At 47.4% G+C, this 16,406-nt stretch overlaps 7 protein-coding genes across 7 annotated transcripts in view; 3 read left to right on the top strand and 4 right to left on the bottom strand.

Annotated features, from left to right (window-relative positions):
• Positions 1-681: 681 nt before the first annotated feature.
• MAA_00590 (ubiquitin interaction domain-containing protein) lies at positions 682-2,505 on the bottom strand (the record flags this gene model as incomplete). Its single annotated transcript, XM_007818588.2, has 7 exons — positions 682-894; positions 959-1,108; positions 1,170-1,191; positions 1,419-1,463; positions 1,511-1,689; positions 1,755-1,937; positions 2,002-2,505. The coding sequence occupies 7 exons, from the start codon at positions 2,503-2,505 to the stop codon at positions 682-684; spliced, it is 1,296 nt and encodes a 431-aa protein (XP_007816779.2).
• Positions 2,506-3,447: 942 nt separating this feature from the next.
• Positions 3,448-5,054, top strand: MAA_00591 (FAD dependent oxidoreductase; the record flags this gene model as incomplete). The annotated part of the gene is made up of 3 exons (XM_007818589.2): positions 3,448-3,513; positions 3,621-3,776; positions 3,840-5,054. The coding sequence occupies 3 exons, from the start codon at positions 3,448-3,450 to the stop codon at positions 5,052-5,054; spliced, it is 1,437 nt and encodes a 478-aa protein (XP_007816780.2).
• A 969-nt stretch (positions 5,055-6,023) lies between these two features.
• MAA_00592 (proteophosphoglycan 5) lies at positions 6,024-7,169 on the bottom strand (the record flags this gene model as incomplete). The annotated part of the gene is made up of 1 exon (XM_007818590.1): positions 6,024-7,169. One exon carries the CDS (start codon positions 7,167-7,169, stop codon positions 6,024-6,026), a length of 1,146 nt encoding a protein of 381 aa, XP_007816781.1.
• A 967-nt stretch (positions 7,170-8,136) lies between these two features.
• On the top strand, positions 8,137-8,661 carry MAA_00593 (zinc finger domain-containing protein; the record flags this gene model as incomplete). Its single annotated transcript, XM_007818591.1, has 4 exons — positions 8,137-8,223; positions 8,299-8,377; positions 8,442-8,512; positions 8,563-8,661. The coding sequence occupies 4 exons, from the start codon at positions 8,137-8,139 to the stop codon at positions 8,659-8,661; spliced, it is 336 nt and encodes a 111-aa protein (XP_007816782.1).
• A 1,715-nt stretch (positions 8,662-10,376) lies between these two features.
• MAA_00594 (Mg2+ transporter protein, CorA-like protein) lies at positions 10,377-13,710 on the top strand (the record flags this gene model as incomplete). Its single annotated transcript, XM_007818592.2, has 4 exons — positions 10,377-11,623; positions 11,688-12,257; positions 13,385-13,566; positions 13,703-13,710. 4 exons carry the CDS (start codon positions 10,377-10,379, stop codon positions 13,708-13,710), a joined length of 2,007 nt encoding a protein of 668 aa, XP_007816783.2.
• A 564-nt stretch (positions 13,711-14,274) lies between these two features.
• On the bottom strand, positions 14,275-15,026 carry MAA_00596 (60S ribosomal protein L23; the record flags this gene model as incomplete). Its single annotated transcript, XM_007818594.2, has 4 exons — positions 14,275-14,362; positions 14,447-14,739; positions 14,806-14,861; positions 15,005-15,026. 4 exons carry the CDS (start codon positions 15,024-15,026, stop codon positions 14,275-14,277), a joined length of 459 nt encoding a protein of 152 aa, XP_007816785.2.
• A 1,190-nt stretch (positions 15,027-16,216) lies between these two features.
• The window catches only part of MAA_00597 (reverse transcriptase, RNaseH), a gene marked incomplete at both ends in the record, with an annotated part of 1,175 nt that continues 985 nt past the window's right edge, over positions 16,217-16,406 (bottom strand). Inside the window, one exon of the mRNA XM_007818595.1 lies at positions 16,217-16,277. Coding sequence (XP_007816786.1) covers positions 16,217-16,277 — 61 coding nt within the window. The remainder of the gene's footprint in view (positions 16,278-16,406) is intronic.

Genomic DNA, 16,406 nt, shown 5'->3' with positions numbered 1-16,406 from the left:
TCCGTGTTTGTTTCTCTCCCGACACACGGACAGCAAGTGTTGTATTAAATATTTGGCACTAGGCCGGTTGAAACGCGGCCATTCCGATTTCTTGTCTCGCCGTTTATGAACAGTCCGTCTGCCCACCGTTGACCCGTAGCACGATTGGGACATACCTAGGTACCCTTGTTCCCTTGATGCGCCACAACGGAGTTTCAATCCAGTAGCCCTCGGCAATCTCCATATCATCAATACTCGTGCGGCCGATTTCAATGCATGCTCTGCTGAACATAACCCTGCGCATGTCGTGGATCCACAAGCTGTGTCGGACACGCCGTCCTTGCCTTTGGCTAGCACTAGTAGTAGAACACTTTCATGGCACTCCAGAGTGCCTGTGAAAGAACCAGGGATGCTCGTCTGGGCAATACCTTCGTCCTGGGACTTGCATGGGGATTGGTATTGTGCCTTGGAAAACATTCATGTCAACAGGGCCACTTCCTTGTTCAAAAGCACGAACAGGTAGGACAACTCCGCACTCCCAATTGCGACACATCATCTTTTTCTGCCCTGAAGCCCTGTCTGTCACCACGCGGCCCCTGTCGAGTTGTTATCTCAAGTTTCCAAAGAGGTTTATAAAAACAATACACGATTTTTAAATGGCCTGGAATGGAAAGGATTTCGGGCTTCGGTTATGATGCCAACTTACCATGCACTCTCTGATAAGTTGGCACTGCCAACATATGCCCACGCAAGTTTTTCGTTTGTACCTGCTTCTGGGCTGATCTTGTGTCTCACCAAGATGATTTTGGTGTGCATTAGTAGACCATCCCGGGTGCTGACACAATCGCGCATTAACTCAGTGGGAAAAGTCGAGGCACGCCACCATTTCTCCTGTAAACATATAGTTCCCGCCGCCTGGTTAACAAAAGAGTTAGTTTTCTGCTTGATGGCATTCTGAAACAGCAGTCTGTCTACTGACATTTTTCCCTCCTCGACTTTTTGTGACCGTCTCGTGAGTCGGGAAGTATATTCGAAAATTATCCTGGAGTTCAGACCAGGTAGACCTCTGACTTGGACCGGCTCCAACATGTTTTAACTCCGACTTATCCATTCCAGCACGCCCTGGCAGCTATTAGAAACCCATGCAGTGTGACGTAGCTTTTTTAAATATCTGTTTGGGCTCAACTTACCCTGACAAGCGTGGTATAATGCCTGGATCAGTTCGTATTTCACAGACCCCAGAGAGGCACACTGTGCCAATGATTAGCATGCCTCTGACCCCTCGAGCTGTCAAAATGTACGCACAGCTATGTCGACCTCAATAGGGTTACTTGTGGCTAAACCAAGGGCCGAGACAGTAGTTCCGAGGCCGTAATGCCCTGTGTATGACGCGTTGTTAACTTTTTGTAAATGACGTTCCCATTAGGACGTGAACGAACCAGCCCGAGATAGAGACTCGCTTTGGTGGCTTCCAGGTCTTGGAACTGCTGATTAGTGACATATATTTCCACATAATGCCTTGGAGACTTACATGGAATATACAAAACCGATATTCTCGGTTCCAGAGAAGTCGTATTTTGACAAGCTGTCAATCATGCTATTATCAACGCCCATGGCCCGGAGGTAATGCTGTAGATGGGTAAAGAATAGTGTTGATGTTGGACCTATGTCGTTTGCAGTCTTGAGCGGTAGGTCAATTAGAAACACCATCTAAGTATGTCAGACTCAGCAAAGTAGAATATGGTGACATAGCAGCCATTTGAGAGGGTACGCACATTTTCCATTACACCCGTTTCGCCCCAATCATATGGGACTAGATTGCCTGAAGAAATTACTATCCGCAAGTAGTCGGGGAACTTTAGTATCTGTAGTTTGGAATGCATGGACCCAGGGCCATACATAGGCGGAAAACAGAATTTGATATTCTTGGGGCTATTAATACGCATTTCCTGTTTCTGCTAGCTGATCAGCATCGTGTTCCCGAAAAGAAATACACCGGATGGCTGCCGCTCGTGAACTAACCTGGGCGTCATCGCTTGCAAAAGCCGCCAGTAATATTTTGGTACGCGAAGTATCAATTTTAGACAAGAGCCACGCCTCATCCCACTGGAAGGAGGAAAATAGGGCAAGCAGCAGCCTGTCCCTTTGGAGCACTTCCTCTATTTTGATGTCGTCTGGTGACCTGTCATACCCAAGAGCCCATGTCCGTTTCACCGTGCCCCTCGGAAAAGGCACCGTGGTCTTAGCAATCGTATGATTCATCGCTGGTATTGCCACTCGTTTCGGTTCTGGTATTTCCACTGCATCTTCCTCGTCACATATGATGCGATGCCGCTTGGTAGCGATTCTTGCGAGTCGCTCCTCTTCCATCTTCTTCCTGTTGAGAGAGCCGAGACTGAATGGCGGTCTCTGTGGTATATTGGAGTGCCGCGATACGTCCTCTTCTTTCCTGCCCATCCGTTCTTGCAGTGGCAGAGTAATCGAAGATTTTAGCTGGTCGCTCTCCTGCTCTTCGTTGGCAGCCATGATTCCAATAAATAATTGCGAACCACTGGAGAAATTGAGAACAATAAATTAGGTAGCAGGCCAGTATCTGCTTTCAAAGGGGAATAGAGTCGCTCAATAGAGCTAGCAGCATAGCAATGAAGGTCAGTCTCATGTTGGCGAGGATGCGAAGTACGAACGCGTTGATGTGGGATGCGCCTCAGACGCGGAATCACGTGAGCAGTAGCCATTCTGTATTACTTTCCTTTCAGGGAAACAAGTTCGCTGCAACTCAGCGTTGGCAGACGAATGATACGATACTCTTTACGACGACGAGGTAGAAACTAATTTCCTACATTTATAAATGCAATGAGATATATAAACTTGACTCATGCGCTGGCCGTTTATCATATTTCGCATCTAGGTCTCTCGAGTCCAATAGGTTGGGAATCGGGGACACGGCGGAGATCGGAGCGCCAGGCAATTGCAATCGCATCAATACACTTGGGGGGGGATCTTTCCCAAGCCTTCAGCATATAGTTTCCGGAAAATTACAGATCGCTACGATAGATGTTCCAGCAACAAGAGCTGGACGCTATGTTGAGCCAAGTGCATCGCGACAGGAGGGCAAGGTAGGGAAGTGGCCCTAAAATGACTTGACCCAGATCTAGATGGGAAGTCAATGACGTACACCCTAGAAATCACATCGATATTAAGCAAAGCATATCACACACAAGTACACTAGCCTATTCCTAAAGTCTCGAGCCTGGTGTTTATTTAAGGGATTACTGGGCCGGAATATGCTCCCGGGAGGCTATCAACTTGAACGACTACCAGACATTCTTCAGCGCGGGACAGTCATTCACTTACAACCAGAACTTCCCTATACTCCTACTCGGGCATCCTCAGATCTGGCTTGATCGCACCACAGGGAGAGCCACGGCTTCATTAGTGACTGACCGAGTAGATTCTACCAATCTTGCGATGGAGGAGCCTACAGATAGACGGATGCAGCATGTCGCCATAGTTGGGGGCGGCGCCGCAGGTATGGTAAGTATTTCTTCGACTCCGCGACAGAGACTCTAGATAGCAAAAAGTGTACAAGATCCTCTGTCACGCTTCTATGTTTCCATGTAATGCTAAAGAGCGTGAGATAGGCTTGCGCAGCGACATTAGCCAATCATCCAGATAGATATAAAGTGACGATTCTCGAGAGAAACGAAGTGCTAGGTGGGCAAGCTACGTCAATACCCCTTGATGAGCGCAAATATGGTGCAAGTTGGATGAATAATGGTGTGCAGGGTGGATCAAAGGTATGCTGCGGACCAGTGTGAATGATCAAGTTCGCCAGTGCTGACAAATTATACCATCTGAAGATATTCAAACATACGTTCAACTTCTTCAATGAGCAAGGATATCCCCCTGAAGAAGTAAAACTACAAGTCTCGTTTGGTAAAGGTCAAGATGGGTTCTGGACAAACGTGTTCCCAAGTACACTCGTCCAGCGATACGCCTCAGATATTCGGCGATTCGGGCTATTCCTCAAGGTCATTAAATGGGCACTTCCAATCATTGGAATTATTCCCATCTCGGTCATGCTGCGAATATTCTTCTTCAAAAGGGACTTTGGCGACAAAATGGTGTATCCACTGATTGCTCTGTTTTTGGGCACCGGGAATCAGACTGCAAACGTTCCATGTGGTATTGTTGAGCGACTATTTGATGACCCAAACATGAAACTCTGGGATTACGACAGAAATACATTGCTTCCAAATTTGCCCACAATGTATACCTTTAACAACCTAGGCCGATTTTACAAAACGTGGGGTGAATACCTAGACGGCCGAGGCGTCAATATTCGAACGCGAGCTGAAGTATGTACGGTTCTGTCCAGGTCAAAATATGGAATCAAGCTCCGTATCAAAGACCTTCGGGATGGAGCCACCACAGACGAAGATTTTGATGACCTTGTGCTCTGCACACTGGCAGACGAAAGTCTCAGGATACTAGGTAAAGAGTCATCGAGGCGTGAAAGATTTGTCCTGGGAGGGGCTTCCTTTTATGACGATGTAACAGTCACGCACAGCGACAAAGCATATTTCGAAAAATACTATGAGACCAAGTTCCAGCAGGAGCTTTGTGCAGCCCCAACGACCGATATCCAAAGGGAACAGATTGCCTTTGCAAATGGATCGAAGGCTGAGTCGGCAGGCTTTCGGCCAATGTATTATACACACACGTATAATCACAACCCACGTCTGATCGAGATGTCCTTCAACTGCAGTAACTACCAGCATCAACTGGTGAAAGGACAAGCCAGAGGAGGCGACCATTTGAAGCCTGTGTACCAAACCATCTTTCTTGACCAGAATCAAGAAAGTCTTTGGACAATACACGAAATTAACGAGCCGGAAATTATCAAGCGCAACCATTGGCATCAGCTTGGTCACAAGTGGCAACACTACCTTCGCGTCGTTCCAGGAATGATGTTTCTCAATGGAAGAAACAGAACGCTTTTTGCGGGATCGTGGACCCTTGTTGTGAGTAACCTATGGGTTTCCTCAGTGCCTGCCTTCCCCAAGGACCGATGACTTCATCCAACTCTTTTGCAAGCCGAGGTCTTACATGTGACGAAGAAGCTAATTTATTGCGATTCAACAGAACATGCATGAACTTGCATGCGTAAGTGGAATTGCAGCAGCGTATCGCCTTGGTGCGGAATATACCGAGTTCGATGAATTTGCGACCAAGTTCTTTGCAAAGTACCTTCTTCTATCACATGGAATGTTTTTTTCCAAAGAACAGCGAAATCGGAGTCGACGAAGTAAATAAAGCAAGCACAAGCAAGGAATACGGCAAGGGACCTATCTAGCTAGTCGTCACAAAAAGCTTTATAATGCCGCAGTGATATGATGCGACGTGAGCATTCGCGTTATATTCCTCGCCATTGCATAGAGCTGAAAATACAAGAACTGTTGCTGCCTGTTGAATTGAATGAATGAATTCATTAGAACTGTTGCCGAATATGTACACACACAGGCGTAATGCAGCTAATCGTTAGGCATAGGTTAATTTATAGTCATCTAAATGCCACCTAAATGTGCAAGTTCAAGCGTTAATCGTGGACATGCATGCACTCGCATGGCCCTCCCAAAGAGTCTTCGTGCTCTGTCATACTAGCCGGTGACATCCTACCAAAGCCTACAGTGCATCACGAACCCAACTGGGGGAATATGAGAAAATGATCGTAAATGTTGACCATGAATATCTTTTCGCAAAGAAAGTCCAAAGTCCAAAATGCTTCTCAAGGTTGTAATACCGTCTTCTACGCAAAGCTCCGTATATGACAACATAGACGGATTCAAGGTTGCTTTGTGAGCCAGATATGAAACATCTGTAGACCAATAGCAATATGCAAAGGCTCCAGCGTGTAAGAAAAAGTCGTCAAAAACAGATTCCTCCACAAAACTCCAGATTCCGAAATCTACCCAAAGCTCGGAATACCACAAATCGACCGTGAATCACGTAAAACTCAATATCAGCCTGGCGATAATGATGCATCATCTCGAAAACAGAGTACGGCCCTCAGAATCTGGCCCCGAGGTCATGTCTAACTTCAAAATCCGCCGAAGATCATTTTCTATCTCCGTAATATTACTAGCGCGAGTAGTCTTCGTCCCTGACTCAGTCCCAGTTGACGTCGAAGTGCCCGCGCTAGGCACGGTGTGGAGTGCAGGTTTGGTTTCAGTGGTAGTTCGTAATGGACCAGCCGTGATAGAACTCTTGTTGCCAAAAAGATATTTCTTTAATGCTTCCGTCGAATCTTCTACTGTTTCTGGCTCGTTTAAGTAACCAGCGGTCTGGCCTTTGGTGAAAGAAGTGTTACTGTTTGAGGCAGAACGAGCAGCTTTAATTCGTTCTTGATATGGGGTTGAGAATGCCGGACCAAGCGGTCTGCCAGGTGTACCATCCAATTCCGAAGAATTTATACCACCTGCTTCTTGCCGGAAATAAGTTCGCCGTTGATGCGGCAGACTGGACGGTTTCGAGGGCCCTCCCATGTCACTCCATTGCAAAGGTTGCGGCGACGCCGAAGGTCTGGAAGAGTCATTTGGAATATTCCCTCGGAAATTTCGCTCTTTTTCTTCTCTATGTGCGCGAAACATAAAGTCTAGCGGTGACTCATTCATCTTGGGTACTGATGATGGTCGAAATGGCGTGGGGACGTCTCCGTCAGTTGCGGGTGGCGATGGCTCTTGGAGCGCAGCCTTGCCCAGTGCAACGGGAGATTCGCCTGAAGGCTTGGAGAGAAAGCTTGGAATGGGTAGAGCGGATGGAGCGGGAGATGCATGGAAAGTAGCACCTGCAAATGCGGTATTGATGCCGGGTTTGATCGAGGCGGATCGCTGCGGGGGCGTTTGGCGACCGTATTGTGTAGAGTCGGGGGACGGCGGAACATTTTTGGATTTTGTCCTATTCCTCGCTCTGCTTTTGCTATTCGGGTGCTGCGATGAGTAAAAGTCGCTGGCCGGAGTAGAAGTTTCGTTCATCTTGTTTGGTGTTTTCGGCGCATGAGTCCGTGGTGTTTCGAGCGCAGCGATGTCGTTCTCAGATGCATATGCCTTCTGGGCTGCCGACTTTGTGGTCTGCCGGCCATATTTCCGACGAGCCGGAGTTGTCCTTTGTTGTGAAGGTGTTTCGCTCATTGTGATTATGGTATTTTGACAGGACTGGTAGGACGCTAAATATTGGTTTATTTTAAGATGAAGAGCTGCTGATCTGTCACTCGCTGGTAACAAGCTCTTTACGCCGTGTCATCAACGGCACCATGAAAGAGCGAGAGGGAAACGCTGGTGAATGAGCACTGCGTACTGTATGTGATGGCTGGGAAGAAAGTACTGGAGAGCACTGGAAGAAAGATCTCTCTGGCAGGTGCGCTTCATCTGGCCAAGACAACCAGACCCAATGAAGTGGGTTGCTCACTCGGGACGACAACGGGTCAACTAGAGCTCGGCGGCAGGATGGACCCGGTAGTTGCATATATCCACAGGCACCGCTTTCCGCTACATGGCTCATGCCTGGGACAAAGTCAGACTCATCACAGGTTGTTTTCCATGGACTCAAGCCTACATCTGGGCTGCAAATTTGTCTGCCAGGGCTATTATTGTGCGATTACTGTGCTGTGCTGCAGGAAAAAGCCCCACCGCATCACCCAGGGTTAAGGAACAACTAGAGAGATTCACGACCCGAGTCTCACATCACAACAATCCCAGGCAGTATTGGAAAACAGTATCGGACTCTGCTTCCTTCACCACTGCTGATTAGCCGCATCTGCTCCTCAGCCGAAGCTTTCTCAGAAGCCCAGCAAAATTTCAGTCGTCGATACAAACTTGCTACGGAAAGTCGAGATTCCGCCTGTTTGCGAGCCTGTGGCTCATGAGCTATCAAGGTAAATTAGGCTCCTGATGGTCACCCCATCCTTCATACTCGCACCGTGGCTCAAAATTCAGATCGTTTTAACTATATCGTGCTAACTTTACTGTAGATATCATATTTTGTTATCTTAATCATCAATTTGGGTTCGTGGAGTAGTCTCGACTCATTATCTCGCAAGTTCGTTTCTTCCAAAGCCAAAAACGAGCATCAAAGCCACACAACATGGCTGATGTCGAAATGAGCGACGCCCCTTCCGCATCCAAAAGAGCAGATGCTGCGAATGGGAAAGGCTCCGAAGCCAAGAAAAAGTTTGAAGTAAAAAAAGTAAGCTCCGATTCGCCTAATTTGCATACACGATCGAATAGCAAGCTCTCAACCTGATTGCTAAATACGCAACAGTGGAACGCCGTCGCACTCTGGGCCTGGGACATTGTTGTTGATAACTGCGCCATCTGCCGTAATCACATCATGGACTTGTGTATGTTACACATGATTCTCTTTGTCTCATCATCCAGAATACTTGTTTCTGACGTTCTCAACAGGCATAGAATGTCAAGCCAATCAAGCCTCCGCCACCAGCGAAGAATGCACAGTGGCATGGGGAATTTGCAATGTAAGAGCCCATAGATCGCGTTGAGTACGCAACTCCTAACGCGGCAGCAGCATGCATTCCATTTCCACTGCATCTCTCGATGGCTCAAGGCTAGATCAGTCTGCCCTCTTGATAACCGTGACTGGGAGTTCCAGAAATATGGCCGATGAGATTGAACGACAACAAAATCAACGGAGGAATAGGTTCCAGTAACACGGTCAAAGAAGGAGATATTGGGCTACGCGTGACAAATTATAAACCTATCAACTGATGATAGAGTTCTGGAATCTCTCCTTGGTCTGCTGTATTCATAAAATTTACGGCATCGTAAACCTAACCTGTCCTAGTGCCATCCAGTACCAGCAGTCAACCACTTGACGGGATTTGTCTTGTAGAATGGCCAGGGCGGCACAACAAGAATAAATGTCAATGCAGTCCCTCCCAACCCAATGTACATGGCCTTCTGAATGTCCTGATACAAATACCCAATATTGAATGCCAACAACTGATGGCGAGATGCGTTAGCAGGCTCGGATCGACAGGAGGGGGCTGTATCATACCGCAGATAGAGCCAGAAGCAAGGTGGCAAATCCTTCGGCACGTCTCTGACCGTCGAAGTCCTGTGTGGCGGGTTTGTCAGAACATCAATTTGCAAAGGTGTGCGTGCATATTTTGGAGTTTGTCGCGCGGGGAAGACTCGAGGGCGGCATCATACAATCTGTCCTTCTACAAGGTCCCGGAGCTTGTCTAGAATTTCCTCCGCCATTAGGTGTGTTGTCAAAAGTAGCCTGCCGATAGCTACGAAAGTGGTGGTGTCGTCAACGAAGTAATGAATCGAGAAATGAGATTGCCCTCACAAAAAAACAATGCTGGGTAGGTCGAGAAGGAGGCTCACGAGATTACAGACTAGGCTGAAACGCAGGACCTAGGCGCTGACCTGCGGGCTGATGACGGAGATGATGCTTGGAATGACCACGTTGAGCTTTGCAGGCTGGCTGTCAGGTGCGGGCCTACCGGCCAAGGAGCCCAGTTCACCCTAGCCGGAAGTGGTTCCGCGGGCCAGGCGGGCGCTCCGCGCTCCGAAGAAAAGGTCAAGTGGCGCCGCAATATTATAGCCACCCAGCGACTGAGTGGGAAAAAACAAAATTCGTGCATGGTCCTCGCTTCGACCGACTTTGATTTTTTTGCTGCTTCTCGCAGGCACATTATGGTCGCATTTTTGTCCAACTCATCGTTTCTCTGCCGGTACTGAAAGCCCACACATCAAGCCGCATTGCTCTCATCGCAGCTACAATCCTTCGCATCCATTGCCAAATCTTCGGATTCTCCTCTCCAGGTGCGGAGTACTAGAGCCTGCACTGCGGCAAATATCTCGCGGGGAGGACTGCAAGTTTCCATTGCGGGAAACCCATAACACCCTTCTCAATAACTCTTTACAAACCTTCAAGTTGGCTCAACTCGCCCTTACAATCACACCACCCTCTTCGCTTCTTGGACCTGGCTGCTGGGTCTATAGCGGAGTGAACAAGAAGCCTCCATAATTGGGCTTTAGGCTTTCTATTTTCGTTCGGTTATTCGCATTCCAATACTCGTTCACTTCCACCTCCTTCCGAGGACCTGGCTTACAAATAGCCACGGTTTTGCTACTATACCACCTCTCGGCGCGCATCCGCCGCGCCGGGTTGAGGACTGTCAACTTTGCGATTTGTCTGGGAAACGGCCGTCCGCCTCTTCAGTTAATTATGATCACTCATCATTAAGCCGTGGTTTTGTTCATCGCTTTTGGCTAAGCTCTTTGGAAATTTCGACTGGCAAGTTCTGTACAATCCCACTTTGACTTCAAGAGGGTGGTTTTTAGAGGACAGCACCGCCACCACTGTACAATATGTCCGACCAAGACGGAATGGTCCCCGACACCGGGTATGATACCCCTGTGCCTGAGCTTGATGACCATCGCTATGAATCCAATGTATCGCAACGGCTAGAGAGACCACGCCGAGGGACGTTTGACTCTCTATATGGCTCCCGTCAAATTGACACTGACGCGGGACCCTTTACACCAGACATCAGGATTCGAGATTTTGAGGAAGCCATCATAGATGAAGATGCTCTTGAGGTACCGCAGATGGCTCGACACAGTCGTCGGCTTACAGTTGAGACAATAAATGAAGGCAGATCAATCTCTCCCCCCAATTCGGTTAAAGCGTTCGCTCAAGCCCGACGACGTGAAAGAGACATGTCATTCTCGGAGCCAAAGTGCGACCATGAAGAAGGGCACGGACGGTCTATGTCAATATCCAGTCGACGCAGCCATCGAAGCAGGGCTCGAACTATAGAGAAGGATGCGAGAAGTCTGTTGACAGATAAAGCTGCCGAGGAGGATGTATGCTTCCCATTACAGGACGGGCATAGAAATCACGAACTTCGAATCGACTTCGACTATTTGGAAAATTTCATCAATGCGGAACGAGCTGCTCAAGCACATAGTCGACCGATGCCTTCTGAATTCGAAGACTTGCGAATTGAGTCTACAACTAGCCACCGAAACCAAGTGCCTACGTTGGATGGTGACATACTGGAAATTCCATCGGATGACTCTATACAAGAGAAACGCCCCACCGAAGTCGATTCGAAGCCAACTCCCCACGCAACTGATGGTAATCGTTTCAGTTTTTTTTCCTCGGCATGGGAGTCAACAATCCACGCCGCTGAAATGGGCGATCTCGTTCTCCCTGGAGAGGATATTCGGGGTCTCTTTGAGCTACCCGAAGATGAAGCAGATGGTGTTTGGTGGCTGAATGTGAATACAGCATCCAAAGAAGAAGTCCAAGGAATTTGCAAGGCGTTCGGGGTGCATCCTCTTACCATTGAAGATATTATTACGCAAGAAGCCCGGGAGAAGATCGAGCTCTTTCCATCGTACTATTTCGCGTGCTTCCGATCCTTCAATGTCGTTGAAGAGCCCGATGGTATTGAGTATGAGCCTTTCAACATATATGTTTTAGTATTCCGTGAAGGCACACTCAGTTTCAGCTTTGCCCCGAACTCGCATGCATCTCAAGTTCGGAAAAGAATTACAGCCTTAAAGGAGTACGTCTCTCTTAGCAGCGATTGGATATGCTATGCATTGATGTAAGTGTCCCATACCAAACATTCCAATGGCGATGGCAGTTAGACTCACCAATATGCCAAAAAGCGATAATATCGTTGATTCGTTTGCCCCTGCCATCCGCACTATCGAACTAGAAGCAGATGCGATTGAGGATGAAGTGTTTGTAATGCGCCAAGATGACTCGAGCTCGTTTCTTCGTTCCATAGGCCGTGTTCGTAAAAACTGCATGGCTTTAATGCGACTTCTTGGAGGTAAGGCTGATGTCTTGCGAGGGTTCACCAAGCGATGCAACGAAAATTACCAAGTCACACCGCACATGGACATTGGTATGTATTTGGGCGATATTCAAGATCATGTTGTTACAATGGCAACAAATCTCGGCCACTTTGAGAAGATGCTGTCACGAGCACACAGCAACTACCTGGCAACGCTTTCGATCAACAATATTTCACAAGGAACAGACACGAACAGGGTCTTGAGCAAGATCACGTTTCTTGCATCCGTTCTTGTGCCACTTAACCTCATTAGCGGTGTGTTTGGAATGAATGTCACTGTGCCGTTTCAAGGCACTGGCAGTCTCGCCGCGTTCTTCACTATTATTGGGATCATGGTATTTGTTTGCTCACTGATTCTGGGATTGGCTCGTTGGAAGAGGTACATTTGATCTTGCTGCGGTTGACATGATTCAGCTGTTGTTCACCTACTCCATCTTGGCAAGAATGCCCAGGAATACATCTTTGTTTCAATTACATAGCCTCCTGCTGGTCGCAGGGCCAGGCTCACTGGGTAGTTGTTTCGGTCAGTTTTTGTCCCCCACGTACCTTGTTGTTTTAAACAGGACTTTTTGCATAATGTTTGAATGAGCAAGCCTATAATATGGGTGCAGAGTATCTCCGCAATATTTGATGTTTAGTTCTTTTCAGGTAGCATAAATATCTTTAAAAGTTGACACCAACTACTCTGTGAGCGTGCTCAGTATGGCCGCGTTCTCAACTTCATTACGTGGAAGTCTACCTACCTCTCCATTGCAGAATTTCCCCACGACCAGGATGCTCTCATTCACCAAGCTGTCTCCTGCATGCGTACTTATGTGCCATCGTCTAGTATTGAATCGATGTGGTTTTAGGAGGTGTTTTGGCCAAATATCCATTCCAAGCATCGGTGGCGATTACCTGAACGAGTAAAGATATCAAGGTGACATGGAGGCAACCCCTGGGAGTGCCACCGCAATCATGTTGGGCTCAGTACTTAAGTACAGTAAACCAGCGTTATAGCGATAACCTTCGTGAGGCCAAAATAAGCGATATTTGGTAATTACCGCAAAGGTGTAACTATTATAGGGCATATACCTTTACTAGGACTTACTATATAAAAATATATTTACAAGGATTAGTTATATTATAACCCCTTAAAAGGTATAAAATTTACGGTTTTAGTAGGGCCTTATAGGGCTTAATACCGCTTAAATAATAATAAAAGCTTCTAATTTATATAGTAACTAAGCCTAATACCTATCATATTATATAAACTATAATTATTAATAATTTACTAAGGGAAAAACCTTAAATAACCGTGAATTATCGTAATAGCGTGACTATTGTTAAGATATGGGATCGTTATAACGCTGGTTTACTGTACCTATACCTCTAAGTACCTACCTAGTACCTACCTAGGTAGTTACCTACGTAGGTACCTAGGTAGTGGACCATCGTTCTTCCTGCGATTGGTCAACCCGAACACCATGCTACCCGCGCGCCCAGTCGGCGTTACTAAAATTTCAGCGCAGCTCAATCGCATCTAACTACACAGCTCGAGCTTCACCTTCACACTCCCTACATTATCGCCATGAACGCCGCCCAGGCGGGTGTCGAGAATCTCGACCTTGAAAAACTCAATGACAAGGATAAGGCTGAATTGCGCCAATTCCTAGCCAACGAGCAACAGCGTTCGCAGATCCAGTCACGTAAGTGCCCTTCGAAAGCCGATGCTCAGTCGCCCTGTGATTCATCTCCATCGCTCTTAACGGCTACCCATCATTCACATCAAGCTCCTGACCCCGCAATTTATATGCACATACTCGCTCTCTGCACATTTTCTAGCACACTGAACATTGATATCTTGTATTCTCAGCGTACTAACTTGCCGGCGGGCGTACAGAGACCCATAGCTTGACGCAGATTTGTTGGAAGAAATGCGTCACTGGAAACATCAAGAACCCTAAACTTGATCGCACTGAGGAAGGATGCCTGGCGAATTGTGTCGATCGATTTCTCGATATGAATTTCCTTACGATGAAACACCTAAATAGCATGCGATCATCTTGAGTCCGGGGACTCTGGACGATGAGTACTGGGGGTGGTTGATTGATGGCACATGAAAATAGATGAAAAGGAGGACATTATAAGACGCAGGGGTTAATTCAACTACACTCAATTATACTTCTGGTTTACACAGTATGAATTCACTGCCAGGAGGCTTTGCTGGCCTGTACAGCACCTAGAGCTTTTATAAGTGATTTTACGTGGCCATGAACGGTCAGGTCCGGAATTCATCATTCATTTTTCCTTATTGTAGATGACAAGTTTCAAATGCGCCGTTTCTTATGTCCCTGCCCTGCATCCCTGACCAGACCATTTCATGAAAATCAAAAACAAGCTGTTCTGACCAATCCTTACACCAGGGAAAGTTTGTTGGCGGCAATATCTAAGGCATCGACATCGGGAGTCAGGCGGACATAGGCCTTCTTGGAGCCATCCGGTCTAGTTTGCACAAGTTGAGTCAGTTGGCCGTTCAACCGAAAGTCTCCCCAAGGCGAAGGTGAGGGGGCTGGGGATCAAACATACCGGATCAGGGTATTGATCTTGACGGTGTCAATATCATACAGCTTCTTGAGGGCAAGCTTGATCTGAGCCTTGTTGGCCTTAACATCAACGATGAAGACGAGTGTATTATTCTCCTCCATCTTCTTCATAGCGCTTTCCGTGTTGAGAGGGTGAATGACAATCTTGTGCTCATCAAGTCGCGGCTGGTGAGGGATCGACTTGCGAGGGTACTTTGGGGCTCGTGAAAGAACCAGAGTCTTGGGCTGGTGGAACGACGTGCTGGTTCGGACCTTGCGCTGCTTATGAGCGTGAGTCTGTAGCGAGACAATGTTAGTCAAACTTGTGTTCCTTATTTGTTGCTCAGGTGGTAATAAACCTACGCCAACCAAAGCGGCCTTGGCGGCGGCGTTCGCACGCTTGGAGCCCTTTGGGGCGGCTATAAAGAAAGTGCATCAGCAATCGCTCTTATTTCAAGAACTCGCAAAATCTGCTGCTGCATGATGCCGAGAACGAATCCAAAAGGAAATTTTCATCGACGGTCGTTGCATTGATGCGCCAGATCCCAACTTCATCCCATACCTTTCTTTCCTTCCGAAGCCATTGCGTTGATTCGAAGTCGACAAGAGGTGGTGAATTGTCGAGTGTGTGATGGAAGCTTGTTTAAAAAAAAGCCAGGGCTTGGGTACCAAGTTTCCAGGCCGTGTGCGAATATTCAATTAGGGTTCGGATGGAGGCCCCATAATTTTTGTGGTCACGAGATGGGTTGCACGTGACAGTTTCCAAACATCCGAGCTAGCAGTCCTGTACGTACTACTAGTACATCGTTAAGCAAAGGGTTGAGACGGTAGAGATTTGGTGACATCAGTGGGCCATCTTTTCTATCGCAAGCCGAAGCTAGCTCGGTATAATTTTTCATGATAAGAAAGTTGTGATATGCGCTACAGCACCTCGGAGAGTCAAGAAATAAGACCGTTATTAAACGGAAAATTTCTGACTTAGGAACTACTTCACACTTCCTCCAGCACATGTTCGCATTGCAACTATAAAATGAGAAGACCACGCAGAAGTCTCCATGCCGGCAGGCCACCCACTGCACAGCTAGCACGGCGATCTATGTCGCGCAAGGCAAGTCGAAATTTCATCAACAAACATCATCAGCTGGAGAAACGGCAGCGCCAGGCGATAGCGCAAGGAGACAAAGAAGCGGAAGCTGCTATATCTGCGGAAATATCCGACATGGGAGGCCTGAATCGATACCAACAAGCCAGTTTGCAAGGCCAGAGCAATGAACGCGGCGGTGACACATCAAAAATTTTACTTGAAATGCTTCCAGTTGATCTGATTAAAAAGGCGAACAGACGGCCGCGGATGCTGGAAGTCGGATCACTGAGTACCCGGAATGCTTGTTCCAATAGCCGTCTCTTCGACATGGTTCATATAGATCTGAATAGCCAGGAGCCAGGAATCCTCAAGCAGGACTTTATGACGCTACCACTGCCAGAGGAGTCGGCTGAAGAATTCGACATAATATCGCTGAGTTTAGTGCTTAATTTTGTCCCCGAAGCGGAAGGGCGTGGACAAATGCTTTTTCGAACGTTGTTGTTCTTACGACAGCCCGCTGATACAGTGCAGAAACCGAACGACGACCCCTTTCCATCATTATTTCTTGTCCTTCCACGGAGCTGTGTTGATAACTCTCGCTATTTCTCAGATAAAAAGCTTGGTTCGCTGATGGGGGCTTTGGGGTACACCATGAGACGTTCCAAAAAGACTCAAAAGCTGGCCTATAGCTTATGGGCCAGGGACCATATGACGGCCGGCGAAATTCGCTTCACCAAGCAAGAAGTGAATCCTGGACGAAAAAGGAACAATTTTGCCATCACTTTGAAGAGCCTACCTCTCGGTTCCTGTATCAAGTAATGTTCCTTTTGTATGGGTATGAATATTCTTCTCTCCATCCATGTCTTTTTTAAGGGCGGGG

The sequence above is a fragment of the Metarhizium robertsii genome (assembly GCF_000187425.2).
Source record: "Metarhizium robertsii ARSEF 23 chromosome Unknown MAA_Scf_7, whole genome shotgun sequence".
In the NCBI taxonomy this organism is placed as follows: Eukaryota; Fungi; Ascomycota; class Sordariomycetes; order Hypocreales; family Clavicipitaceae; genus Metarhizium; species Metarhizium robertsii.
This window is presented reverse-complemented; position numbering and strand designations above follow the sequence as displayed.